Genomic DNA, 27019 nt, shown 5'->3' with positions numbered 1-27019 from the left:
CGACATGAATGCAAACAAAAAACTAAAAGACTGGGAACCGGTAACCCGTAGATAAACCCGTTTAAACAGCAGTTAGTAGCATCAGGATTACTCAGACGTTAAAGAAAGGTCAAGACCTTGCGAATGAGCTAACAAAGAAGAAAGTTTAAGCACACAAAGAAAAAGAAGAGCAGTGCGTTTAACAGCCTGTCAGAGTTTGAGAAATGCTTTCCAAGGTTATCTCAGCAGCATATTTAACGCTATGGATCAGTTCTTGTACCTCCACCTCAGCTGAGGATCCGTTCATGACCAGAGCTCTGCAGCTGATGTCTGAGACCCCGCTCATTGACGGGTAAGTGGAAATGTCTTTTGTAGAGTAAAGTGCGCTTTGCATTTTGGTTCTAATGATGTACCGTTTGCTATATGAGCAACAACAGCAGTAAACAATTGTGTACTTTGGTAAAAGCCCACTTCTGGAAGCAATTTCTAGTGCTAATCTGGGCAAAGTTTTCGTCCCTGCTGTTAAATCACTGTTGATGACGAGAGTTTTGAGAAAAGGATCTGTGAGGGTGTGACCTTTTAACTTTCTGGTCTTTCAGCCATAACGACCTGCCATGGCAGCTCCGTATGCAATTCAACAACGAGCTCAACAAAGTGGATCTTAACACTCTGGAAACGACACACACCAACATCCCTAAAATCAAGGAGGGACGGCTGGGAGCGCAGGTATGTACAGAACATAATGTACTTGTCACGATTTATGTTTTGATTTAGTGATGTATTCTGTTTTATTGAGATGTTCCATGTGTCTTGCACTTTATTTCCTGCCTTTGTCTGTCTTACCCCTGTGAGGGTCGGCCCTTCCCCTAATTAGACACTGCTGCGTTCAACCACCTGCACCTCCTCAGTCTGCTTCACTTCACTTTCTGCCCCTCTCTGTTCCTCTCGTGGTTGTCTGCCCCACCCTTATTTGAAACCTGCTGTGTCTAATCACCTGCACCTTCCCTGTGTATTTAAACCCTGTGTGTCCCTTGGCTCAGTGTTTTCCAGGTAAGCTCTTGTAAAAGAAATACTGTGTCTCACACTCCAGGTTATATTCTGAAAACAAAGCATATCCAATCAATCATCAATAAAGCAATAAAAAGGGATGCGGTTCAAATAAGGAACGCAGCTTTGTAAACCCTCCCTGGATACACAGCGGTGCTGATAATTCATGCATAATATTTTGTTCCTCTTTCAGTTCTGGTCGGCCTATGTTCCCTGTGACTCTCAGTACAAAGATGCTGTCAGACAAACACTGGAGCAGATAGATGTGGTTCACAGGATGTGTCAAAAATACCCTGAAACCTTCATGTTTGCCACCAGTAGCAAAGGTGAGACGCGGCGTACTAGTAATTTCAGAGACATTTGCCACCTCTCGTAATCACCCATCTCATCTCATCTCATCTCTCATGTCTGCACTGCACAGACATCATGGACGCCTTCAACATGAACAAGACAGCCAGTCTGATCGGGGTGGAGGGGGGTCACTCCCTGGACAGCAGTCTGGGCACACTGCGCACCATGTACCAGCTGGGGGTCCGCTACCTCACAATCACTCATTCATGCAACACACCCTGGTAAGAGCCAGCCGCACACAGCAGATTTACCCCATCAAACAAAATAAATCACACTTAAGTCAATGAAAGCAGCAAATCCTCACTTGTGAGAAGTTGAAACCAAGACTTGTTTTGCCACTGAAAAATAAAACTGTTATCGACTAAACGATTCATCATTTCAGCCCCATTTTTCTTTTTGGTTAGATTAATCTATAATAATGCATCATATTCTGGCTCTTCATATGTGTTGTATGTAGTCTTAATGTGTAACCTGCCAGGCACTGTAGAGGAAAATTAGCCTGTATGACTAAATCATTTTTACATAAAAGTTACAATAAGTGTCAATTAGATGTCGTGGAGTCAAAAGTACAAACTATCATGAAATCACAATACCCAAGTACGAGTACCTCAGATACATTTACTTAGTTACATTCCACCACTACCCTATGCACATAAACAGGTCAATGTCACACTTAAACAACAACATAAACGAATGCAGAAGGTGAAGAGCTGCCTTACATATGAAACACAGTAGTTTTAATACTGTTATTCAGTCGCAACAATTGATGAACTGTTGCCCTTTTAGCTTTTAGTTAGCCTCGGTCGTGTATGTGTGGCGTGTTTCCATCAGACGTCATGGTCCGTTTAGATTGTGCTGTCGGGAGTTTTGGGGGATTCCTGCAGGCCTGTTGAGCTCTCAAGCAGCAGTATCAGGTTCCCTCATCACTTTAGGTGGCTAAATGTGGTGTAACTGTAGAAGAAAACCTGATGAATTATACATAAGGAAGTGGAAAAAACTAATTCTCCCTGACACCAAAGTACTTAAGTATGTAAGTAACTGTTTTTTTCTCATCAGGGCGGATAACTGGCTTGTTGACACTGGATCAGAGCCATCTCAACATAGTGGCCTGTCCCCATTTGGCAAGGTCAGTGAACAAGCAGGGTTGGGCAAATTAATCTTTAAAAGTGTAATAAGTTACACATTAGTGTCTTCCAGCTTGAGTGTATTACAAGCACGACCAAACTTTACTTCAAGTATGTGTAAAATAAAATGTCAGCACACACAATTACAATGATGCCTTGTTCTAGCACAACTGTGTTTTGACAACCAAACATCTTCCATAAAATATTACTATAAGAAAGTAAATCAGATTTCATATGACTTTTTGATGCTGAACACATCTCTTAAACAATACTTTCTGTTATTTCATGAACGGGTGAACTAGTGACATTAGAAACAAAAGAAATAAGGATTTTCGCAAGTTTTATATTTTTGGTAGCATGAATATATTTTAATCGAAATAATCATTGTTCTTGCTTACAACAGCAACTAATAGTGGAAATGAACCGTCTGGGGATGCTGATCGACCTGGCTCATGTGACTGAAGCAGTGATGAACCAGGTGCTGGACATGTCTGAAGCTCCGGTCATCTTCAGCCACTCCTCCGCCTACAGCATCTGTCCACACAAGAGGAACGTCCCAGATAATGTTCTCATTAGAGTGGTGAGTGCTACGAGCAAGGGGCCCCAACTACACACTTCTTTTGTAAGGGGTCACAAGCCAAAACGGTTGGGAACAGTTGGTTTAATTTACAACGATATACTGCATATTAATGTGACTCAGCTACTTTCCACCACTGACATTGAAAATTGGCACCTTGTGTCCAGTTTAACTGACACATGCATAAAGTAGGTTTCCTGGTTAAAGGCCATGAACCAGGAAACAAGAAGGCGGTTATTGTGCAGCACTGTAATATAACAAAAACAGATAAAAAGCAACTCGGTTATGACCAAGAGACATGCACTTTGATAGATGAGAGAAAAGGGAGGTCAATACCCTCCAGTCATGTAACATCCTGTCTGTCTCTCCAGAATGAGACGGAAGGAATCGTCATGGTGAACTTCTACAATGACTATGTGACCTGCAGCAAGACTGCCAACATCTCGCATGTTGCTGGTAAACGACTGTTATGATCATGATAGCTGCTGTAAACCTGGTTGAATATTAACATTTATCATTCTTTCTATAACCCCCCCCCCCCCCCCGTGTGTCCATCCCATTTACCTTCATATTTACTGCTCTCATCATAGATCACTTTGACCATATAAAGAAAGTGGCCGGGGCGGGCGTCGTTGGTTTTGGTGGCGATTACGACGGGGTTACAAGGTGAGTTCAAAGCATTCAAACTTTCACTGAAACCTAAAAGACAACAAACACTCAACTGTGAAACTGTATTTCTCTGCATGTCATCCTCTCAGACTACCAGAGGGTCTGGAGGACGTGTCCAAGGTGCCCAAAGTGGTGGCTGAACTGCTGAGGAGAGGATGGACTGATGAGGAGATCAAAGCTGCTCTGGGAAACAACCTGCTCAGAGTCCTAAGCAAGGCTGAGAAGGTGAGACTTACGTACACACACACACACGCGCATTATCTGGATTTAGGCTTGGAGCCTACAAATTTATAAATAGACAGTTACAAACTAGAACATTTGGATTTGATTACTTTTAACGTATGCTTTTGGTCAATAATGATGTGCATGGTGTACTGCCACACCCCGGAGTACACTTTTACTCTTCAAGATCTTAGTAATCATGATATTCAGGAATTTCTTTCCCGTGTCAAAAGTAATCCAGGGATAGTTATTTCAGTGGAAACAGGAACCACTAGCAGCCAGTGGTGGAATTTACTCAAGTACTCTACTTGAGTTTTTTCATTTTATGTTACTTTCTACTTTTACCCGATCGCATATCAGAGAGAAATATTGTAAATCTTTACCGCAGTAAATGTATTACTTGACAGACATGATTTTACATGTAAAACATTTGATTTTATATAATACGAGGGACTACTGTAGAATATACTACACTATATACAATTGTTAAATTTAGCTCCACCTCGACCAACTACTACATTAAAATGCCTCGCACACATTAATGCATCAATAATGATAATTATCCAATATGATAGTTTAACACTCACAGAGGCCATTTTCATGCATTATGACTCCCGATTATTTTCTAATTGTGCAAAGCTTTTTTTCCTCATAAAAACTGAACATGTATGATGATTGACATGCCTAACTTATCCTGGAAATAGCACATAGCACAACTCTCACTTTTAACAATCCATTATATGCATCTTGTACTTTCTGTACCTGGTGGCCACAACAGTGAAAAGCTGATCAGTCAAAAGCAGTAAAACAATTATACGTAGGTGCATACAAATAAAAGGTTTGGATTTCTGTTCAGAACCCTGCAGCTGAAATACAGATTGGAATCATAAAAGTAAACAGAATTGGCTCTTTTTATCAGGAAGGACTCGGTGCTTTGGTAGCAGGTGGACCCTGTGAGTCAACGTACACACACCTGTCTCTGTCTACTGCCTGACGGTCTAATCTTTGTGTGTGTCAGGTCCGTGACGGTCTCCAAGGCAAGAGTCCGGATGACGTTCCTATTCCATATGATGAGGTGCAGAACTCGTGCAGGACGAGCTATGGTTACCGCAATGCTGGAGCCGTCCACTCACTCAGCACACTGGCCCTTGTGCTCACACTGGCTCTCCAGGCTTTTATCACATCAACAGTTTCATAAGCTGCTCATCACGACAGCTGATGGCATGTACGTGAAGAATTTGTCTGCGAGTACAAATAAAGTCTGATTTAAATGTCGGGATGACTTCCACAGATGCTCTCTGTTCTCAGAATCACTAAATAGTTTCACTTTACTGTTTAAATGTTTTTATAAACAGCTTGTTTTTATCTGATTTTAAAGGTTTTCTGCAGGTTAGCTTTACTACAATTGACCAAAAAACTGGCCCAACAGTTTTACAGTCATCAGGAAAACAAAGACAGCAACACGGTGATTATCATGTGGGACCAAGTTCAGTTTATTGATCTTCTCCATCTGTTTTATCTCACCATAACACTGTCAGATAGAGACTGCTGTGGGCAAATGTTGGTGTGTGATGACAATGATACACCAGTGTAATCTGAATACACACACACACACACACACTATTATTCCTCAACATCTGTAGACTGACATTTCCACATGAGGTAGTACAGTGCATAGCGCCATCTAGTGGTCCGAGAGGGTAACAACTAAGGAGACAAAACATCTCAACCCAAAGTTTTGGTGATTTGCATGTTTTGAATGTAATTTACGCTTTAGGCTGGTAGGAACATCTGACCTGAAGGTTAGGATACAAACAAGGCAACAGTTCTTCGTCACTAAGGTTTTTCACTTGTTAAGGACATTGAGAATTAAGAGGATATGAAAAGAACAATACATGATTTTCTCTGACCAACTGGACGAGTTTCAGTCGATACAAAAGCATCTTTAGCACATTTAGCGAACTATTACACCAAATCTTCTATAGGCCGAACCAGTGGTGTGTTTTTCTCCTATTATTTAAGGCAACCGTGACATTTTCATCATCCCCTCAGTAACAAACTACTCTAGAAAGAACTAGTTTCTCTTCACAAGATGCTATGGCATTAACAGGCAGAATGTCGTCACAAACACGATACATCAAATACAGAAAAAACACCTACGGTTGTATTAGGCCGTTATTGTGAAAATATCTAATGCCCTTCAGTTAAAGTTGGTACTGCTGAATTTTACTGCTGAATTTTAAAGCTTTTCAACCACACTTTTCTTAATACTCTTTTATATATATTACAAAATGACACAACTTAATCATTACAAGACAAGAGAGGGGATTACATTGTGTCTGCCAGTTACAGTGGTTAGTACATTGCCAATGTATTGGCTACTTTAAGTGTTTCAACAGACACGTAATGCAAAAATAGCACCTTTAAATCAGCTTGTAACACAGTGGTCTACAGAATAAACAGAATTCACTGCCTGATATCTGGTGTTATTTTCCAAATTCTTCTCAGCGAAATAGTTTCCTTTGACTCAGTCGTCATATTCAATGACCAGTGCATCATTAAGCGCCCTCTTGTGTGCTTCACAAGTATAACAAGACTCCACAAAGACAGTGTGGACTAGTTTAGTGTGTCCTCGGGATCCTCTCAGCACTGACTCACTGCTGGTGAATCAGACGGACAGACTCAATGGAAAGTGCATGAGCAGCTAATAAGTGGACAAAGGACTGCAGCTCACATGATCTCCAGCATCCGCACGATTGAGCGAGCTTCTCTGGTGAAACTCGTGTCTGACTATTCAGTGTGAATGCCCCGACACAGACCAGCAGCGTGACCTCCACTGCATTGGCCAAAGAGTGAGAGCATATTTAAGGGAATTCACCACATAAGAACACGCATAACATGCAATGTTACAGTTCAACCCTCACCTGAGGTTTGGACGACAAAACTCTTTAGCTTAAAGAAGGCCACTGCTTTTCAGCGCATAATGAAGGGAGAAAATAACAGCACAGCAATGGGCTTCAAGTGTAAAATGCAACAAGAGGAGACTGAAAATTGACAAACTTGGAGGCATCGCTCTGAAGCGCACTCCATCTGAGCCCAGGTCAGTTCTTCAGTTGAGTTACCAATGACTTAGAAAATAATTAAATGAAGGCCGATGGTAAACTGTCTGTAGAGGTATGAAGGAGGACGGATAATCCAAGTCTGTACAGAGGAGGATGAGGAGGAGGCTCCGTCAGCAGAGTTAAGATATGACCTCGTTCTCTTGTCCCTGTGTTTCACTGCGTGACAGCAGAGGGGAACGAGTTGGTACAGCCATCCTATAAGGCAAATTGTCTTTCGTCAACATCCTCCTGGTAGCAGAGACCAAACGGGAATAGTTATCGGGGTTGTACTCTGATAAAGGTGGGCGGGCGCAGAGTAACGGCAGGTTGTCCCTGTCAGGCCGGGACAGGAAGAGAGAAGGCCGGCGTTGACTCTCGCCTTCCTTCAGGGAGTCTGGGAGCGGCTTGCGTTTGCTTTCAGGCAGGAGCATTATGCAGAGAACAGAGAGGACGGCGAAGGAGGCGAAGACAACATGGTGGAGAAAGTAGCCACTGTTATTCTGGAGCTCCATCAAGGAGGAGGCGGCCATGCCAACACAACCGGCTGCCAGCACCAGGCCAAGGCAACCACCTCTGGCAGAGAGAGGGAAGAGGAGAACAGAAATCACCAAGGCGGAATAATCAGACATTACTTTATATCTTGTGTTGACATTTTTCTGTATCTCTATACTTGCCAACTTTCATACCCCATCTGTAGGACTTAAACCCAAGCCTTAGTGTTCCTACAACTGTTCTGGGCACTGTAGTTTTTAGCACATGATACTCAAACAGAAGTAATTGCGCATTTGAACGCGACTAATACACATTCAAAATAAGCTCTATCAGGCTTCAGCAACACAGGCCATACTTCTCAGTGGGATTAATTCATCGTTCATTTTGGTCTTTTCATGGGATTTGTTGACTGTCAGAAAAATATATCAACAGCCTCATCACTTTTGTCACACAGACGCTTACCGAACCACGGTCGGCATCACCTCACAGGCAAAGAACGCACTGAGCATGGCGAGAGCTTGAGAGAACAGCAGACCCACGACGGAGAGCACCAGCACCAGGCCTCCGTGCAGATCTGACGCATAAAAAAAAGACAACAGACTCATGTGCAACAATTATGACTGTAGCACAATTTACAGCTGAGATAATCAACATTTTCTGGCCTGGTATCCAGATGTTATTTAAAGTAAAATGAAGTTAATGCAAACAAGAGATGAGGATGTCATTTACACTGAGTGAGGGCCAGCAGCAGCAGCGACGACAGCCCAGTGATGATGGCAGAGAGCAGCAGCATACCACGCCGACCAAAGTGATCGACAGACAAGCAGATGAAGATGCAGGCCAGAGCTCCGGTTATCACTCGGAGGAAGTAGACAAAGTAGAAGTTGGAGGAATAACCGTGCAGGTTTCTGGTGAAACAGTACTGGATCCCTGTTCCAATGAAGCTGAAGGAGAGATAAGAGGAAGAGAACATTCACTATGAAGCCCAACATTCAACACACACACGCATGTCACTTTTATCATGAAATGGAAGGCCTGCATCTCATGGACAAGTCGGGTGAACTTTACTTTTTCACACTGAGCATACAAACTCACAGCGTGAAGCTCAGGATGAGGCAGTTCTTCCAGATAACACGAGTCCGACGCAGCTCCAGAACGGAAAAGTAGGCTGGCCGACAGTCTTCTCCGTATGCTGAATCTATCTCTAGAAGCCGAAGAAGAGGCGAAAAAAACCTGAGAATAATTAAACATATCCACATGGAGCCTGGGTGTAATTCAGGACGGTTTAAAGGATTAAAGGATTAAAGGAGTGGTAAAAATCCATTTGTTTTACATTTTACTAGTGGCTGCAATTGTTCTATGCTAAATGACATTGAATCAACATATGGATTAAACTAGAACCACCACCTCACAGTTGTAAGCCTCCGCCAACCAGTCAAGCTGCGGTTTACATTGTCGTCAGTCCAAACAGTCCCCACTTATCCTCTTTTATCCTATTCAACATCTTGCATCACTGTACAATACAGACTTCATGAGGACCGATTCCTCGCTCTTACACTTGAAAGAAACATGCATTCAGCAGAACGTTTATGCAATAATGTAATTTATATATTACTATATTAGTATATTACGTCTGCATCCAAGTCAATCAGATAAGCAAACACTTATAATCTCCACAACAGATGGATTTGATGAAGTACTAAACATGTCATGTGGTAAACCATGATCAGTCAAGTTTAGAGGTTATACCCGGTACAGCCTGGAGCAAACAATGTTGGGCTAACTTGATTTTGATTCATCGTTTATGTCATTTTTCTAGCACAAATGCCTTAAAAATATTGGTTCTAGCCGTTCTGTTGTGAGGATGTTCTGCCTTTGTGTTTTATGTCATTGTCAGCTGGATGACTTTGGGTTCTGGACTGTTGGACAAAACATAACAGCCGAAGAAATACATAAATATAAAATAATTGGTTGCAGAAAATAATTGTTATTTTCAGCCTTAATTTGCATTCGTGTGGGAATACCTACGAAAAAAAACTCTGACAGCAAGGATATCAACAATATTTAGGTTGGCAAGATTTATTCTGCCTAAAGAGAGTGTGAAGAACAAGATGGACGGAGTTTAGACATTATGAGGAAAGAAAAACAGGTATTGCTTTGAGTCGTTATGAGTCTTTTGTGACTAAAACAGACTAAACATTTCCTGTACTCGGGTAGTACAGGAAATGTTTAGTCCGTTTCCTGTGCAGAGACATGAATGAAAAGAGACATTTCATTCATGCTCTAGGTAATGTTATATCAAGATAATGATACATGTTTTCCCAATATTTTAATGGTTTATTACATGACTTGTTTTAAACTTTTCTCATGAAAGAAAAACTTTCAGACCAGTTTGTGTGTGTGTTCATTCACATGCGCGCGCGCGCGTGTGTGTGTGCGTGTGTGTGTGTGTGTACCTGACAGCAGGGTTTCACCAGGGTAGATTTCATCGAGCAGACAAACACCATTCCTGGTGGAGAATTCCTGGAGGCTCCTCTTCACCTGGTGGATCTGAGCTGTGGCCAGCAGCCAGCGAGGAGACTCAGGAAACACTGACGCACAGCTGAGGAAAACAACTCTGTTATCGTACAGACGTACAACATTGACACAAACAGTTCAACATTTTTTTTCCCCTGGTAAGAAGAAGTTGTCATTGCAACATTGTTTGACATCACTGACACGTACAAAGGCATCAGCATACCATGTTGCTATCCAAGTTGCTGAGATATTTAACATTCTTAGTCGACTCTGCTTTGAGTGACTGAACTGTCTTGTTATGATGTTTGTTCTCAGGTCTCTTCTGTAAAAGCAACTTCCTGACTTCCTGAATAAATACCTAAACTAACTCTGAGTGGTGGTCAACAGAATGTTCCAAGTAGGATCGTATATATTTAAAGACGTGGTTAATTGTGAATTCCAAACTGCAGACAGGCCAAAACTCAATTGTGAGACTGGTACACTGAGCACCAGTGTAGAATAATAAACTTCCCTGAATACACACATGGTGTGTCCACCTCCGCATCCCAAATAGTGAAACCGGACTCACCACCAGTAGGAGAGCAGCAGGAGCAGAGGCACAGTGGCCGCGGCCTGGAGAACGGGCCAGTCGCGGCACAGAACGGCGAGGCCCGGCAACAGCAGCTCTGCGAAAATGGCAAAGAAGCCGCTGATCATGGCAACCATGAGACGATGGGGAGGATCACAAAGCTCCAACCCTGAGTGAGCGATGGGAGGAGAGAGTGAGCGATGGGAGGAGAGAGTGAGCGATGGGAAGAGAGAGAGAGAGAGAGAGAGAGAGAGAGAGAGCGAGAGCGAGAGCGAGAGCGAGAGCGAGAGCGAGAGCGAGAGAGAGAGAGAGAGAGAAAAGACAGATAACATCAAAACACAGCTGAAGCTAAACAAATACATCTGACCAAAAGCAGTTAGTTTCCTGTCGGGACACAAACCTCTTCTCACATAAAGCTACTTTATGTAAAACCGGTTCAATACAGAGAACAGTACGTTGTCGTGGCATGGAACTCCTTACCACGGAAAGTAGTAAAACATGTTTGAATAAAATGTTTGATTGTATTTATTCTGTCAAGGAATAGAGTAGCTAAACAAGTTCCTGTCTTTTGTTTTCTTCTCCTGAAGATCCTAAAAAGCTATCTCACTTTATTTATTTGAAATGATGTAGAGCTATCAGTTTTACTAGATACTACAATACTGTCATTGAAGTATTGTACATACATAATGTGGACCCAAGGAAGAGTAGCTCCTGTTGTTACAGCAGCTAATGGGGATCTTAATAAACTAAATAAAACTAAACATGGAATCTAACTTTCTGTTTGCCACAAACTCTTTGCACCGTGTTTGCTAGTTCATAGCAAAGCTAAATTCTGAATACCACCTGAAGGAAAACAACGCTAGAACAACAAGCTAGATAGAGCTAGTAGGAGATAAAGTACTCTTTAACTTCGAGTAATGACGCAAACTTGTTTCTGAGTCTCTGGTGAACTTTAACCTCCTCCCTCCCCAGACCTCTGATTCCTCCCTGTGAGGCGAGAGAAAAGGAAAATGAGGAGTTCACTTCCTGCTCACTTCCTTGCCTTTGGTTCTGTCCCGCTATCGTTTGCTCCTCCCTGTGGAGGAGCAGCACTGGCAGCACATCGCTGAGAAACATTTCTCTCAGGCCCTCATCCCGCCCATCCCAACATCAGCATAAACTACAAAAACAAAATCTGGACTCAATCTAGCCCTGACCTCGCAGAAGAATGTGTGTGTGTGTGTGTGTGTGTGTGTGTGTGTGCTTCAGATGAGGCCACTACCTAGTACCACCACCTCCCACGCAGGAATGTGCACAGGTTCTACAAACGTTAATGTAATTACATTTAGATGTTGCTTCACTCTTGTTTTAGACAGTTCCAGACACTACTTGTGCTGTGCTCACCAAAATCAGATCCTGTTTGCCATGATTATTGACTGACGCATTAAACCAGTGAGAGTTTGTTTGGCTGCTCTGTAAACAGACACACCAGTTGCTCCTCTGTTGTACTTCTGATGTAGCTGCTCAAGGAGTGATCCCTGTAGTTTTAAACCACACTGGCTGTTACCGCGGCTGTCACCAAATCAACCAGGACTGTAATCTTAAGTATTTAAACTTCACATAAAAAAGGTTTTCCTCAGACTTAATAGTTATTGTTGTTTTCTTGGGTGTTCACAAAGTTCTTTTATCACAATCCACAATTTGTTTTAATTGTAAAATTCTAGTTTTTTGCAGCCGTTAGTAGCTCCTTTGTTTCCTTTGTGCACTGAATTCACGGACAGTAGTTCAACAATTTGTATGATCGTGAAAATGATTTAATTCTGCTGCAATGTGCCCAGGGATTCAAATCATATTCAAAGCAATAAAAAGTCTCCTTAGAGGCCGTAGTTACGTAGTCCGGTAATCAGACGCAATAGTCATTTTTGTTAAGTGCTGAACAAATCAGAGACATGGGCATGGATTAAAAGTTCTGGAGCCAGTCTGAATTATTTTAGTTTAAATTATAACTGCAGAGCAGTTAGGAACCGTGAAGCAGAAGAGAGAAATAATGTGAATTATCAAAGGCCTTCCAGTGGAACCTCAAGAGGAGAAAACATCTGCTTTTCCACCACCATGACTAGGCCTTGTTTTTAAGTTAACACAATAACAAAAGTTGGATATATTAAACTACCATTTGTCTTGACTGATATGATCTGATGAAAGTAATTCAACTATTCTTTATGTTATCAGAGACTCAAAGACGAAAGCTAAACAGACAAAAGACGTCTGTTTAGCTTTCGTTTTACAGGTCATAAAGAAATTAGGAGATTATACGTTTACATTCATCTACAGCCTCTCTTTACATAATATACTGTTTAAGATTACATGTGGTTTAGCCAGACATGCTGAGGCCATGCAGCCACCAAATTTCATGTTGAAAAAAATAATAATATATCAACCTTTACTTTGCAGCTAAACCTCATTAATCGTTGGTGGACAAATAAACAAGAAGTATTACAAAAGGTAAGAGTTAAATATGAATCTCTATGGTGAGAGAACAGTGAGATGCTGTTATAGTCTTCCATCTCCTGTCACCTGGAAACACCAGACAGTTAAACTATTCATTACCTGTCTGCTAAATAATTGCATCATATACATTAAATTAACATTAAACCGTCTTATTTCCTTTAGTTCTTGTTCTTGACTTTCAGACGTCGGAAATGAAAGTCTAATCTCAGTTGTTTTTGTTTCCTGAAATAAAGTTAGATGGTAACACCAAGATGGAAGGATTTCTAATTGGCTTATGGAAGGGCACAATGGGACTTTTCTTAACTAGTTCACCAGTTAGCCAGCTGCGTTGGGCCTTTTTATTCAGTTGAATCTTAATGTTTTTAAGATTTTTTCATTGAGTAAAGCACTAAAACGAACTGTAACAGTAAAACATCACAAGAGTGAAACGTGATTCAACAAAAACACGACATTTGGATAAACACAGTGCCAGCAAACGACTCAGAACGAAGCCCGGGAATCCAAAAGTGAACAAAGAAGTGAGTGGCTGTGTCTGAGGAAGCTGATATTTCCCCCAACCCCCTGGAGAAGTTGATTACCAACATGTAGATGTGCGTGGAGGATACTCACTGGCTATATAGGAGGATAGGAACACCCCAGCGAGCATGGCGCCCTGAGAGAGACGCAGCAGCAGAAACACCACCACACGGTTGGATAAACATACAGCCACTCCCAACAGACTGGACAGACTGATGGAGAGGAGGAAACATCTCCGCCGACCCAGCCTGAACACACACATTAGTGTCACATCACTTTATTTATCAGGTGCAAAACACACACACACAAGTGAAATAAGGGAGCTTCAAAGTGTTCAATTCCAAATAAGTGAGTATGTAATTAGTGATAAAATAAAAGTTGTATGCATAAATTAAGAAAGATATTTAAATATGATCAATATTTATTTTTATTTCAAAATGGCACAGAAATGTCCTTTTTATTTCTTAATGTTAGCTTGGAAATCATCATTAAAGAGTATTTTTATAGTAGGTCTAAAAAAAGTCATTAAAAAGTCTAACTATAGCATGATCAAAGAAGTCATTAAAAAACAGTATAGCGAGTTGATAAGTCACTGTACGTTTTCAAAAAAGTCATAGTATAACGTGTAAAAAAGTGATTGAAAAGATATAGAATATAAAGTAAAACACATTAATATAGCATGATGAAAGAAGTCACGGTGTAGCATGTCTAAGAACATAATGGTATGATCCGTCATAAAATGTCATAATATAGTTGTTATAGTATAAGTATGTTAAATAAAAATACACAGTATAGTGTGTCATAAAAAAGTCAAAGTAGACCATGTCACAAAGTTCTTAGTAGTGAAAAAGCCATGAAAAAACGTATTATATTATGTGGCATAAAGTAATATTGAACCCCTTTAGGTTCCATATAAATGTGATTATTACTTACCAGTCGCACAATGTACCAAGAAGGATGTATCCCAAAATCCACCCAGTCATGAAGCAGATGTGCTGCAAAGGGATTTTCCAGAAGTCACTGCAAACCAGGTCCCACTGCAAAGGAACACAAAGACAAAGTACATCGACACATTCTCAGACCAAAACACAACTCAACATTAACAAAAAACCAGAAAATAAAGAGCACTGCCATTTAAAGAGAGACTTGAAGCTTTAAGTAAAAACGTTCCATGCGGTTAGCAGGCATCATTTAGCATATTGTACCAACTGGTGAGAAGGTGTGCGCTTTCTTTTCTCTTATTAAAAAGGTTAAAAGATTATTCTGGTATGTTCTGTTTACATTTCATGAAGTGATAGAGCTGGTGCCCACTGATGACTTACATCTTTAACAACAGGACACAATATGTGTAGTTTAATTCTTATAAAAGGCTGAGTAATAAGCAAACGTTACTCAAACAGAAGTGAACAGTGCATTTGTTGGGGAATATTTTCCGCTGTGGATTAATACACTGATGCTCTGGTGAGTATTTGCAGCAGCAGGATGGTGCACGCGAGATCTAAAATAAACCGAAGCACCCAGGTTCATTGCAATGAAGGAACATGCCACTTTGTGTAACTCAATAACGTGTTTAAAATAGCTTTTTGGAACTACAATGGCGGCCTGTTGCATTGAGAAGTGATGCACATCAAGGGAAGACTTGCTAGAACGATGAATTCAATGTTTCATGTCTTTTTGTGTTATTTGTTCACAAAAAGAAACAGTAGGTTTAGTAGTAGTTACAGTAGGGCACATGTGATTACCAGTGTATGTAAAGCACTTCCCAAATAAACTTTGTTATAAATGATTAATATGTAGTTAGCTCAATTTCTCTCCAAAATATGATTTGCGTATTCAAAGACTTAAAAAGGCACATGAACAACACGCAGGGTCAAGATCCTGTCCTTCCTAAAGTGTACTTGGGAATCACTGGGCGGGCAGAAGCTAATGCCTCCACAGAGGTTGCTGTAGTAAAGGTGAGCGAGAAAGACATTTGATCTGAAATACAAACCTTTACCTATGCGACCGTGTTCAAGCCACAGCAGCCGCAATTCAAATGCATGTTGTTCGTCATTAGTGCCGGATTTCCATAGATCCCTATAATGCAGTCCTGCATTGCAGGAAATATGTAAAAATCTATTGACAAGTAGATTTCATTTTTTTTGTCTTTCATTAGTTCTATTTTTAATAACGTATTATATCTTTATGGCTGCAACATTATAACAATTGGAAAGAAAAATGGATGTCTGAAAAAATTCAGAGGATCAGCTTCCCAAATAAATGAGAAATAAGCTGAGCAGTAAAATGTGGTATGCCCTTTGTCATCTGTAATGTCCAACATAAATATTTAGCGTGCCGTTATGAATTAAAATTGTATGTATTCTGGGTCATAACTTCTCACCACATGCTTTGTTGCGTTTACTGGCGCAGTGTTGTCTCCCACAACACTTTTTCATATCAAAATCCGAGCACCATTTTGTTTCACTGCCTGGGAACGTTAGCTAGCTATCCGTGGCATGACAGGTTTGTCTCTACCTGACAATATGTTGGGATTGGCGTGATGATATTCAAACACAGCTGAATTATTGAAATTATTATGCATTTTAATGACGTTTTTTTTAAATTCTTGAGCACATTTAGATATAAAAATACCTCAATTATTCTTTTAAATTTAATCTTACCATTTGGCAGTACCCCTGCGGCCAACTAGATGGTGCTCTGAGGTCCCCTAGTGGCTTGGGAATAGTTGCTTTACACCGTCCTGATGTCAGCAATACTCACTAGTGCACCGGATGTGTATTACTCCCCGGCTACAAATAGTCCCAGTCAAATACACCATTTACCCCGCTCTGCCTTATTCTTGACTGGTTTTAAAGATATGTGTCTTCAGTACGAACAGGTGGGCTTGGAACAGAGTGCCACAGATAGGCCGGGCTATTTGGAACAGTATGACAAACTAAATCATTGTTGCTTTTGATCTTTTCATGATTTAATTTAAAAAATGTAAAGTGTGGATGGAAAAATAATAAATCCGGACAGTGACAAGATATGGAATATGTTTAACGGAGTTGAAAAAATAAATCTATTTACACACCTATTTCATGTTATATAATAAGATGGGACATTTGTTATTTGCTGTGCTACTGCATTTCCGTTGAAGGACAATGAAAAGAGTAAAGACCAAACATGCAATCATCTCTGGTATTCTACCTTCCCTCCGGCAGGTTGTTCTCCATCCAGGCTTCCAGAACCAATCTGATTGGGACAATGACTTGGCTCTGATCCAGCTGAAGGAGCCTCTGGTTATGTGCGATAAAGTGACCCCCATCCCCCTGCCAGAGAGAGGCCAGGACCTGGCAGACACCGTGAGGGGGTCAGGGATCATCACCGGCTGGGGCTGGGGGGGATCTTCTTCACCCTTGCTACTTCACTCAAACACCTTGTACTTCCCCTGGTCAGTCACTCTGGCTGTAAGGCAGAATATGAAGGTAGCGAGCTCACACCATCTGTAGACGACAACATGTTCTGCACCGGACCCAGCAAGTATGAGGAAAATGTTTGTTTTGGCGACGCGGGAAGCGCTCTGGCTGTCAAAGATGCTGAAATTGGGGACATCTACGCTGCGGGGATCCTTTCCTTTGACAAGTCCTGCAAGCGCTACAAGTACGGAGTCTATATGAAGATTTCCTCGTATTTGCCCTGGATCCACAGTGTCATCAGAGGAGATACAGAGAAATCACCTGCTCTGCGCTCTGATGCAATGTCTAAGATGTACTCATGGCAGCCATAGAGCCTCAGCCTCTGTTCTTTAGAGTCTGTAGAGAAATCATTGTAATGTCCGAGAATCAGTGAATTTTATTAAATGCTGTGTTCTGTCACTTTAATGTTTTGATTAGAGAGGAAAAAATATTTAAAAATCCAGTATTTGAAATTCGTCTTGTTTGCCATAATACACACAAATTGCCCTCCGAAGAACAACGGCATCATATCAGTATTGACCAGTATCAGCAAATGACCAAAAACGACATGTTTACATTATAGCAGCAATAGTAATTATAAAGGAGGAAGTAGTGTGACATTGTTATTAATCCAGCTCCCTTTTCCATTATTTCCACTACTATAACTGTCACTTTTCATTTGTACAAATGACTCGAGTGGAGTAACTCTATGAAAGCCCAACAAGAAAGACAAAGTGTGCGCTGTTATCCCCACATTTACACGATTACTGCGCCTCGCCTCTCTATGATGGCTGGTGTGTGATTGTTTAGAACAGATGCAAACACTTGAGATGTTTGGTTCTGGGGATGGATGGGTCAACAAAATGTTGGACTTTAACACAGGAGATCTACCGACATGACCGTGATCTTTCCATAAACTTAATTTTGGAGGCCTCTTTGATTTAGTAGTCGACCGCTGTGCCCACATTACATGTTTAACTGTTAGAAGGTTAACTTTCGAAAAGAACTTGAGGGCGTCAAAGGTTGAGACAACATTTCATCATGTGCAGTCATCAGCGTGAAAGCAAAGGTTGACGATGGAATAGAAATGAATGACACAACTCAGAATCTGATGTTTTCAAGTGTTGCTCACAGATGGGGTTTTTTCCCCCCAACAGCAGTAGTGGGACTGCTGTTTTAAATATTGTGATGTACACAGTGTTACTCTGTGCACAGTGATTAACCTGCTGACCCTAACTATTGTTAGATATCCCAATTATTCACTCTTAGTGCCGCCCATAAAGACTGGTTGGCTCAGTTGTTTCTTAAACAAAAAAACAAAGCAGAAGTTTGTAAGAGCAACACCTCACCCTTTTGAGTTGATTCACAAAATGTGTAACTCCACAGCGCCGTGTCAGCACTAAAGAATGGTCTGACTCCACACGTTATCATTCTGCTATAGGGGGGAAAAATGCTCTGCCTTGTTTGTATTTCTTTAAACCAATCACAATCGTGTTGGGCAGCGCTAGGCAGAGGATGCAGCGATAGCGGCCTTGCAAAATATATAGTGCAGATAGCGGAATTGGAGGAGAATGAAATAGGAGGCCAATGGCAGACTTATACCCACAGTCTAGATCCGGCGTGTCAGACTGCAAAGTCAGAGATGCCGGCAGCAGTTCAGAGGTCTGGAAGCAGTCGATACTTAAATGTAATTCACAAGTTCACAAGTAGGACGTCAATATCAGTGTGGATGTAGCTTTTTTTATCGGCTCCAAAATGGAACTACTGTACTGCTGAAGCACCATGACATTTCTCGTGTTTTTGTTTTTTATCACAGAGGCAAAGGCTGTTACAGCTGTAATGGAAAAGAAAAAAGAAATAACGAGTACAAGCAGTTCAAGGTTGTCTGTGTACCTTGGAAACAACAAGAACATCTGCGTTTAACCCGTTGGACCCGAGCTGATCCCACGGGGGGCTGTTTTAGAGTGTGTAGCATTCAGCGTGTCGTAGAAAGCATTTTTCATAAAGAAATATGATTATTGCTCCAGACATTTTAAATATCGAATTAACGGGAAAAGTCCGAGCAACATCATCATAACAGCCATTGTAAACACTGCAAACACAATTATACATGTACTAATATCATATCTGGACGATATCTAGAAGATTTGCCACAATTTTGGCCAAAAATCGACGATCTATGCTCACTCTATGGCTCTCTCATCACGGAGCATGATCGCACATGGCGGCTGAACACATGCAGGAGGGGCACGATTCGACCCGGAAACGCACAGCGGCGTCCAAATTATTCTCTTTCAAACCGTTCAAAAGTTATGGGTATGCATGCCAACATCAGCCACAGGTCACGAGAAAAAAAATTGGGTAAAAAAAAAAAACTTACGTTTTGACGGTTTTGGCGACGAAAAACGGATTTATTCCAGCGGATTTCGGCGCAGCTCTTTCCTCCATGTTGTGCTGCATGCCTGTGAGTGAGATCAATGCGCTGGCGGAATGAATGACAAAATGGCAGACGATTCTGTGGGGTGGAGCAATCCATGTAGAGAGGGGGGTTCGCCCAGCATTTTGCGATTTTTAGCCAGTAAACAGACCCGGATACGATCAAACACCCCTGCATGGCTCCCGTTGGACTATCCCGCATCTAAAAATGTCTCACACGAGTAAATCGGCCTTACCAGGGTCACATGACACACATTATGAGCCATTTATTGTTATGAATGACAGATATGACACATCATAACTGCTCAAAATTATTCAAAATGGTGTCAAACTGATTTATTAGGATTATTGAACACTCTTAGTGATAAGAAAAGTGAATATATAGTTAATATGTAGTTATATAGTATATGAAATGAGTATACAGCAAAATCATAAAATCATAATTTTGATTTTTATGACCATTTATGCTGGCCTTTCTTCACTCAATCGAAGTAAAATATGTTGTGGGGACATGTAACACGTGTTGTTCTATGACTGTGGTGTGATTTTAGATTTGCAGCTGCATTATTTAAAAAAAATTTGTGCTTTTTTTCAGGCAAACCTAGAAATTTTTCAATTTGAGCTGTGCCATAAGTATATCAGTTATTAACCAGTAACATATACACAATATTTACACAATTAAACACATCTCACAAGTGTTACCAGTATTCTAGCATCAAAATTATTAAAATAGACCTTGTAGTTAGAGCTCAGGACTCTTTTGCGTATGGCTATGCAATTTTCGCGAAGAGGCCTAAAAATAGGGCTAGGGCCCAAGAACCTTTTAAGCCCGAGCGGAGACCATTTGGGCTTCCAGTACCGGTACCGAGGTTCCGAATGGACTTTTCATCAAATAATATGAAAAATGGCCCAGACATGTAAAATACCGGAAAAAAAAAAAAAAGTCCGAGCAAAATCATCATGCCGGTCTTTTTACGCAATTATACACAGTATACACAAACTAACTCAATACACTAGAAGATTTATCACAATATCAGGATTTTTCTGCAAAAAATCCGCCAACTATGCAGCAGAAATTCATCTTTCATCACAAAGCCGGCAGCGAAAATGGCCGAAGGAGACATGAAATCGCATGAGGGCTAGATACGGCGTCGACCCAGCGTGTCCAAATAGACCTCCGACAAAGCATTCAAAGGTCACAGGACAAACCCCAAGAAACCACACACTGCTCTCGAGAAATACAATTGAAAATCTACATACCTTTTGGCGATTTTCGTCCAGAAAAAAACAGTTAATCCATTGAAAGTTGCTGCAGCGCTATAGTCCGTTTCCTGCTCTGTCTGCCTGCATTGAAATGAACGTGCTGTGACCTGGCATGCAAAAATGGCCCGCATTCTTCGCCTGGACCATCCTATTTTTCGCATGGGGGTCGAGCCCACCTTTTCAAGATTTTTACTGACTATTGTCCCTCAGCATTCCAAATAACACCCCTGACGGCTTTCAATGGACTATTCCGGACCCAACGACGTGTCATATACCTAAATCGGCCAATCACAGGCCTTACAAATCACACATACACACTGAGTCAGAGCAGGTTTTTTTCATGAATGACACATATGACATCTGGAAATAACTGAACATGGCTGAAAATTATTGCAAACTGCTTTATTATGATGTATTGAACACTCGTAGTGATAAAGCAAGTGAATATATAGTTAATATGTAGTTATATAGTATATAAAATGAGTATACAGCAATGCAACAATTGGTTCCGAAAATCAAAATTATGATTTTTATGACCATGTATGCTGGCCTGCTTCACTCAATCGAAGTAAAATATGTTGTGGGGACATGTAACACGTGTTGTTCTATGACTTTTGTGTGGTTTTAGGCCAAGTTAGGCATTATTAAAAAAAAAAAAGTTCAATAAAAGTGCTTTTTTTCAAGCGAACCTGGAATTTTTGTCAATTTCAGCTGTGCCATAAGTGTATCAGTTATTAACCAGTAACATATACACAATATTTCCACAATTTAACACATCTCACAAGTGTTACCAGTATTCTAGCATAACAATTATTAAAATAGACCTTGTAGTTAGAGCTTGGACTCTCTATGGGTATGTGTATACAATTTCCGAGCAGAGGGCTAAAAATAGGGCTAGGGCTTAAGAGCAGTTAGTAGCATCAGGATTACTCAGACGTTAAAGAAAGGTCAAGACCTTGCGAATGAGCTAACAAAGAAGAAAGTTTAGGCACACAAAGAAAAAGAAGAGCAGTGAGTTTAACAGTCTGTCAGAGTTTGAGAAATGCTTTCCAAGGTTATCTCAGCAGCATATTTAGCACTATGGATCAGTTCTTGTACCTCCACCTCAGCTGAGGATCCGTTCATGACCAGAGCTCTGCAGCTGATGTCTGAGACCCCGCTCATTGACGGGTAAGTGGAAATGTCTTTTGTAGAGTAAAGTGCGCTTTGCATTTTGGTTCTAATGATGTACCGTTTGCTATATGAGCAACAGCAGCAGTAAACAATTATGTACTTTGGTAAAAGCCCACTTCTGGAAGCAATTTCTAGTGCTAATCTGGGCAAAGTTTTCGTCCCTGCTGTTAAATCACTGTTGATGACGAGAGTTTTGAGAAAAGGATCTGTGAGGGTGTGACCTTTTAACTTTCTGGTCTTTCAGCCATAACGACCTGCCATGGCAGCTCCGTATGCAATTCAACAACGAGCTCAACAAAGTGGATCTTAACACTCTGGAAACGACACACACCAACATCCCTAAAATCAAGGAGGGACGGCTGGGAGCGCAGGTATGTACAGAACATAATGTACTTGTCACGATTTATGTTTTGATTTTGTGATGTATTCTGTTTTATTGAGATGTTCCATGTGTCTTGCACTTTATTTCCTGCCTTTGTCTGTCTTACCCCTGTGAGGGTCGGCCCTTCCCCTAATTAGACACTGCTGCGTTCAACCACCTGCACCTCCTCAGTCTGCTTCACTTCACTTTCTGCCCCTCTCTGTTCCTCTCGTGGTTGTCTGCCCCACCCTTATTTGAAACCTGCTGTGTCTAATCACCTGCACCTTCCCTGTGTATTTAAACCCTGTGTGTCCCTTGGCTCAGTGTTTTCCAGGTAAGCTCTTGTAAAAGAAATACTGTGTCTCACACTCCAGGTTATATTCTGAAAACAAAGCATATCCAATCAATCATCAATAAAGCAATAAAAAGGGATGCGGTTCAAATAAGGAACGCAGCTTTGTAAACCCTCCCTGGATACACAGCGGTGCTGATAATTCATGCATAATATTTTGTTGCTCTTTCAGTTCTGGTCGGCCTATGTTCCCTGTGACTCTCAGTACAAAGATGCTGTCAGACAAACACTGGAGCAGATAGATGTGGTTCACAGGATGTGTCAAAAATACCCTGAAACCTTCATGTTTGCCACCAGTAGCAAAGGTGAGACGCGGCGTACTAGTAATTTCAGAGACATTTGCCACCTCTCGTAATCACCCATCTCATCTCATCTCATCTCTCATGTCTGCACTGCACAGACATCATGGACGCCTTCAACATGAACAAGACAGCCAGTCTGATCGGGGTGGAGGGGGGTCACTCCCTGGACAGCAGTCTGGGCACACTGCGCACCATGTACCAGCTGGGGGTCCGCTACCTCACAATCACTCATTCATGCAACACACCCTGGTAAGAGCCAGCCGCACACAGCAGATTTACCCCATCAAACAAAAGAAATCACACTTAAGTCAATGAAAGCAGCAAATCCTCACTTGTGAGAAGTTGAAACCAAGACTTGTTTTGCCACTGAAAAATAAAACTGTTATCGACTAAACGATTCATCATTTCAGCCCCATTTTTCTTTTTGGTTAGATTAATCTATAATAATGCATCATATTCTGGCTCTTCATATGTGTTGTATGTAGTCTTAATGTGTAACCTGCCAGGCACTGTAGAGGAAAATTAGCCTGTATGACTAAATCATTTTTACATAAAAGTTACAATAAGTGTCAATTAGATGTCGTGGAGTCAAAAGTACAAACTATCATGAAATCACAATACCCAAGTACGAGTACCTCAGATACATTTACTTAGTTACATTCCACCACTACCCTATGCACATAAACAGGTCAATGTCACACTTAAACAACAACATAAACGAATGCAGAAGGTGAAGAGCTGCCTTACATATGAAACACAGTAGTTTTAATACTGTTATTCAGTCGCAACAATTGATGAACTGTTGCCCTTTTAGCTATTAGTTAGCCTCGGTCGTGTATGTGTGGCGTGTTTCCATCAGACGTCATGGTCCGTTTAGATTGTGCTGTCGGGAGTTTTGGGGGATTCCTGCAGGCCTGTTGAGCTCTCAAGCAGCAGTATCAGGTTCCCTCATCACTTTAGGTGGCTAAATGTGGTGTAACTGTAGAAGAAAACCTGATGAATTATACATAAGGAAGTGGAAAAAACGAATTCTCCCTGACACCAAAGTACTTAAGTATGTAAGTAACTGTTTTTTTCTCATCAGGGCGGATAACTGGCTTGTTGACACTGGATCAGAGCCATCTCAACATAGTGGCCTGTCCCCATTTGGCAAGGTCAGTGAACAAGCAGGGTTGGGCAAATTAATCTTTAAAAGTGTAATAAGTTACACATTAGTGTCTTCCAGCTTGAGTGTATTACAAGCACGACCAAACTTTACTTCAAGTATGTGTAAAATAAAATGTCAGCACACACAATTACAATGATGCCTTGTTCTAGCACAACTGTGTTTTGACAACCAAACATCTTCCATAAAATATTACTATAAGAAAGTAAATCAGATTTCATATGACTTTTTGATGCTGAACACATCTCTTAAACAATACTTTCTGTTATTTCATGAACGGGTGAACTAGTGACATTAGAAACAAAAGAAATAAGGATTTTCGCAAGTTTTATATTTTTGGTAGCATGAATATATTTTAATCGAAATAATCATTGTTCTTGCTTACAACAGCAACTAATAGTGGAAATGAACCGTCTGGGGATGCTGATCGACCTGGCTCATGTGACTGAAGCAGTGATGAACCAGGTGCTGGACATGTCTGAAGCTCCGGTCATCTTCAGCCACTCCTCCGCCTACAGCATCTGTCCACACAAGAGGAACGTCCCAGATAATGTTCTCATTAGAGTGGTGAGTGCTACGAGCAAGGGGCCCCAACTACACACTTCTTTTGTAAGGGGTCACAAGCCAAAACGGTTGGGAACAGTTGGTTTAATTTACAACGATATACTGCATATTAATGTGACTCAGCTACTTTCCACCACTGACATTGAAAATTGGCACCTTGTGTCCAGTTTAACTGACACATGCATAAAGTAGGTTTCCTGGTTAAAGGCCATGAACCAGGAAACAAGAAGGCGGTTATTGTGCAGCACTGTAATATAACAAAAACAGATAAGAAGCAACTCGGTTATGACCAAGAGACATGCACTTTGATAGATGAGAGAAAAGGGAGGTCAATACCCTCCAGTCATGTAACATCCTGTCTGTCTCTCCAGAATGAGACGGAAGGAATCGTCATGGTGAACTTCTACAATGACTATGTGACCTGCAGCAAGACTGCCAACATCTCGCATGTTGCTGGTAAACGACTGTTATGATCATGATAGCTGCTGTAAACCTGGTTGAATATTAACATTTATCATTCTTTCTATAACCCCCCCCCCCCCCCCCCCCCACCCCCCTGTGTGTCCATCCCATTTACCTTCATGTTTACTGCTCTCATCATAGATCACTTTGACCATATAAAGAAAGTGGCCGGGGCGGGCGTCGTTGGTTTTGGTGGCGATTACGACGGGGTTACAAGGTGAGTTCAAAGCATTCAAACTTTCACTGAAACCTAAAAGACAACAAACACTCAACTGTGAAACTGTATTTCTCTGCATGTCATCCTCTCAGACTACCAGAGGGTCTGGAGGACGTGTCCAAGGTGCCCAAAGTGGTGGCTGAACTGCTGAGGAGAGGATGGACTGATGAGGAGATCAAAGCTGCTCTGGGAAACAACCTGCTCAGAGTCCTAAGCAAGGCTGAGAAGGTGAGACTTACGTACACACACACACACGCGCATTATCTGGATTTAGGCTTGGAGCCTACAAATTTATAAATAGACAGTTACAAACTAGAACATTTGGATTTGATTACTTTTAACGTATGCTTTTGGTCAATAATGATGTGCATGGTGTACTGCCACACCCCGGAGTACACTTTTACTCTTCAAGATCTTAGTAATCATGATATTCAGGAATTTCTTTCCCGTGTCAAAAGTAATCCAGGGATAGTTATTTCAGTGGAAACAGGAACCACTAGCAGCCAGTGGTGGAATTTACTCAAGTACTCTACTTGAGTTTTTTCATTTTATGTTACTTTCTACTTTTACCCGATCGCATATCAGAGAGAAATATTGTAAATCTTTACCGCAGTAAATGTATTACTTGACAGACATGATTTTACATGTAAAACATTTGATTTTATATAATACGAGGGACTACTGTAGAATATACTACACTATATACAATTGTTAAATTTAGCTCCACCTCGACCAACAACATTAAAATGCCTCGCACACATTAATGCATCAATAATGATAATTATCCAATATGATAGTTTAACACTCACAGAGGCCATTTTCATGCATTATGACTCCCGATTATTTTCTAATTGTGCAAAGCTTTTTTTCCTCATAAAAACTGAACATGTATGATGATTGACATGCCTAACTTATCCTGGAAATAGCACATAGCACAACTCTCACTTTTAACAATCCATTATATGCATCTTGTACTTTCTGTACCTGGTGGCCACAACAGTGAAAAGCTGATCAGTCAAAAGCAGTAAAACAATTATACGTAGGTGCATACAAATAAAAGGTTTGGATTTCTGTTCAGAACCCTGCAGCTGAAATACAGATTGGAATCATAAAAGTAAACAGAATTGGCTCTTTTTATCAGGAAGGACTCGGTGCTTTGGTAGCAGGTGGACCCTGTGAGTCAACGTACACACACCTGTCTCTGTCTACTGCCTGACGGTCTAATCTTTGTGTGTGTCAGGTCCGTGACGGTCTCCAAGGCAAGAGTCCGGATGACGTTCCTATTCCATATGATGAGGTGCAGAACTCGTGCAGGACGAGCTATGGTTACCGCAATGCTGGAGCCGTCCACTCACTCAGCACACTGGCCCTTGTGCTCACACTGGCTCTCCAGGCTTTTATCACATCAACAGTTTCATAAGCTGCTCATCACGACAGCTGATGGCATGTACGTGAAGAATTTGTCTGCGAGTACAAATAAAGTCTGATTTAAATGTCGGGATGACTTCCACAGATGCTCTCTGTTCTCAGAATCACTAAATAGTTTCACTTTACTGTTTGCTTGTTTTTATAAACAGCTTGTTTTTATCTGATTTTAAAGGTTTTCTGCAGGTTAGCTTTACTACAATTGACCAAAA

General features: G+C 41.1%; 3 protein-coding genes and 1 pseudogene across 3 annotated transcripts; 3 read left to right on the top strand and 1 right to left on the bottom strand.

Moving 5' to 3' along the window:
* Positions 1-203: 203 nt before the first annotated feature.
* On the top strand, positions 204-5167 carry LOC142969994 (dipeptidase 1-like). Its single transcript, XM_076110132.1, has 10 exons — positions 204-331; positions 579-705; positions 1220-1352; positions 1448-1598; positions 2434-2503; positions 2905-3081; positions 3450-3534; positions 3669-3744; positions 3837-3972; positions 4988-5167. Exons 1-10 carry the CDS (start codon positions 204-206, stop codon positions 5165-5167), a joined length of 1263 nt encoding a protein of 420 aa, XP_075966247.1.
* A 1103-nt stretch (positions 5168-6270) lies between these two features.
* Positions 6271-14838, bottom strand: LOC142969746 (putative solute carrier family 22 member 31). Its single transcript, XM_076109745.1, has 9 exons — positions 14797-14838; positions 14584-14687; positions 13744-13898; positions 10648-10816; positions 10019-10164; positions 8658-8766; positions 8292-8506; positions 8025-8136; positions 6271-7643 (listed from the first exon to the last, which is right to left on the bottom strand). Exons 1-9 carry the CDS (start codon positions 14836-14838, stop codon positions 7211-7213), a joined length of 1485 nt encoding a protein of 494 aa, XP_075965860.1. The 3' UTR covers positions 6271-7210.
* Positions 14839-15470: 632 nt separating this feature from the next.
* On the top strand, positions 15471-17419 carry LOC142969745 (haptoglobin-like; annotated as a pseudogene).
* Positions 17420-21828: 4409 nt separating this feature from the next.
* Positions 21829-26802, top strand: LOC142969993 (dipeptidase 1-like). Its single transcript, XM_076110131.1, has 10 exons — positions 21829-21956; positions 22204-22330; positions 22845-22977; positions 23073-23223; positions 24059-24128; positions 24530-24706; positions 25075-25159; positions 25307-25382; positions 25475-25610; positions 26623-26802. The coding sequence occupies exons 1-10, from the start codon at positions 21829-21831 to the stop codon at positions 26800-26802; spliced, it is 1263 nt and encodes a 420-aa protein (XP_075966246.1).
* Positions 26803-27019: the final 217 nt, after the last annotated feature.

The sequence above is a fragment of the Anarhichas minor genome, unplaced genomic scaffold (assembly GCF_050575085.1).
Source record: "Anarhichas minor isolate MPS153535 unplaced genomic scaffold, ASM5057508v1 ptg000042l, whole genome shotgun sequence".
Classification (NCBI taxonomy): Eukaryota; Metazoa; Chordata; class Actinopteri; order Perciformes; family Anarhichadidae; genus Anarhichas; species Anarhichas minor.
This window is presented reverse-complemented; position numbering and strand designations above follow the sequence as displayed.

Bases quoted from the DNA above. Each gene is read 5' to 3' on its own strand.
- LOC142969994 (XM_076110132.1), top strand. From the start codon at position 204: ATGCTTTCCAAGGTTATCTCAGCAGCATATTTAACGCTATGGATCAGT. The intron at 706-1,219 runs GTATGTACAGAA...TTCCTCTTTCAG, and splicing joins AGGGACGGCTGGGAGCGCAG to TTCTGGTCGGCCTATGTTCC. The intron at 1,599-2,433 runs GTAAGAGCCAGC...TTTTCTCATCAG, and splicing joins CATTCATGCAACACACCCTG to GGCGGATAACTGGCTTGTTG.
- LOC142969746 (XM_076109745.1), bottom strand. From the start codon at position 14,838: ATGCCTGCTAACCGCATGGAACGTTTTTACTTAAAGCTTCAA. The intron at 14,688-14,796 runs GTCTCTCTTTAA...GTTCCTTTGCAG, and splicing joins GTTTTTACTTAAAGCTTCAA to TGGGACCTGGTTTGCAGTGA. The intron at 8,137-8,291 runs GTAAATGACATC...TTTATGCGTCAG, and splicing joins GCTGCTGGCCCTCACTCAGT to ATCTGCACGGAGGCCTGGTG.
- LOC142969993 (XM_076110131.1), top strand. From the start codon at position 21,829: ATGCTTTCCAAGGTTATCTCAGCAGCATATTTAGCACTATGGATCAGT. The intron at 22,978-23,072 runs GTGAGACGCGGC...TGCACTGCACAG, and splicing joins GTTTGCCACCAGTAGCAAAG to ACATCATGGACGCCTTCAAC. The intron at 24,707-25,074 runs GTGAGTGCTACG...CTGTCTCTCCAG, and splicing joins ATAATGTTCTCATTAGAGTG to AATGAGACGGAAGGAATCGT.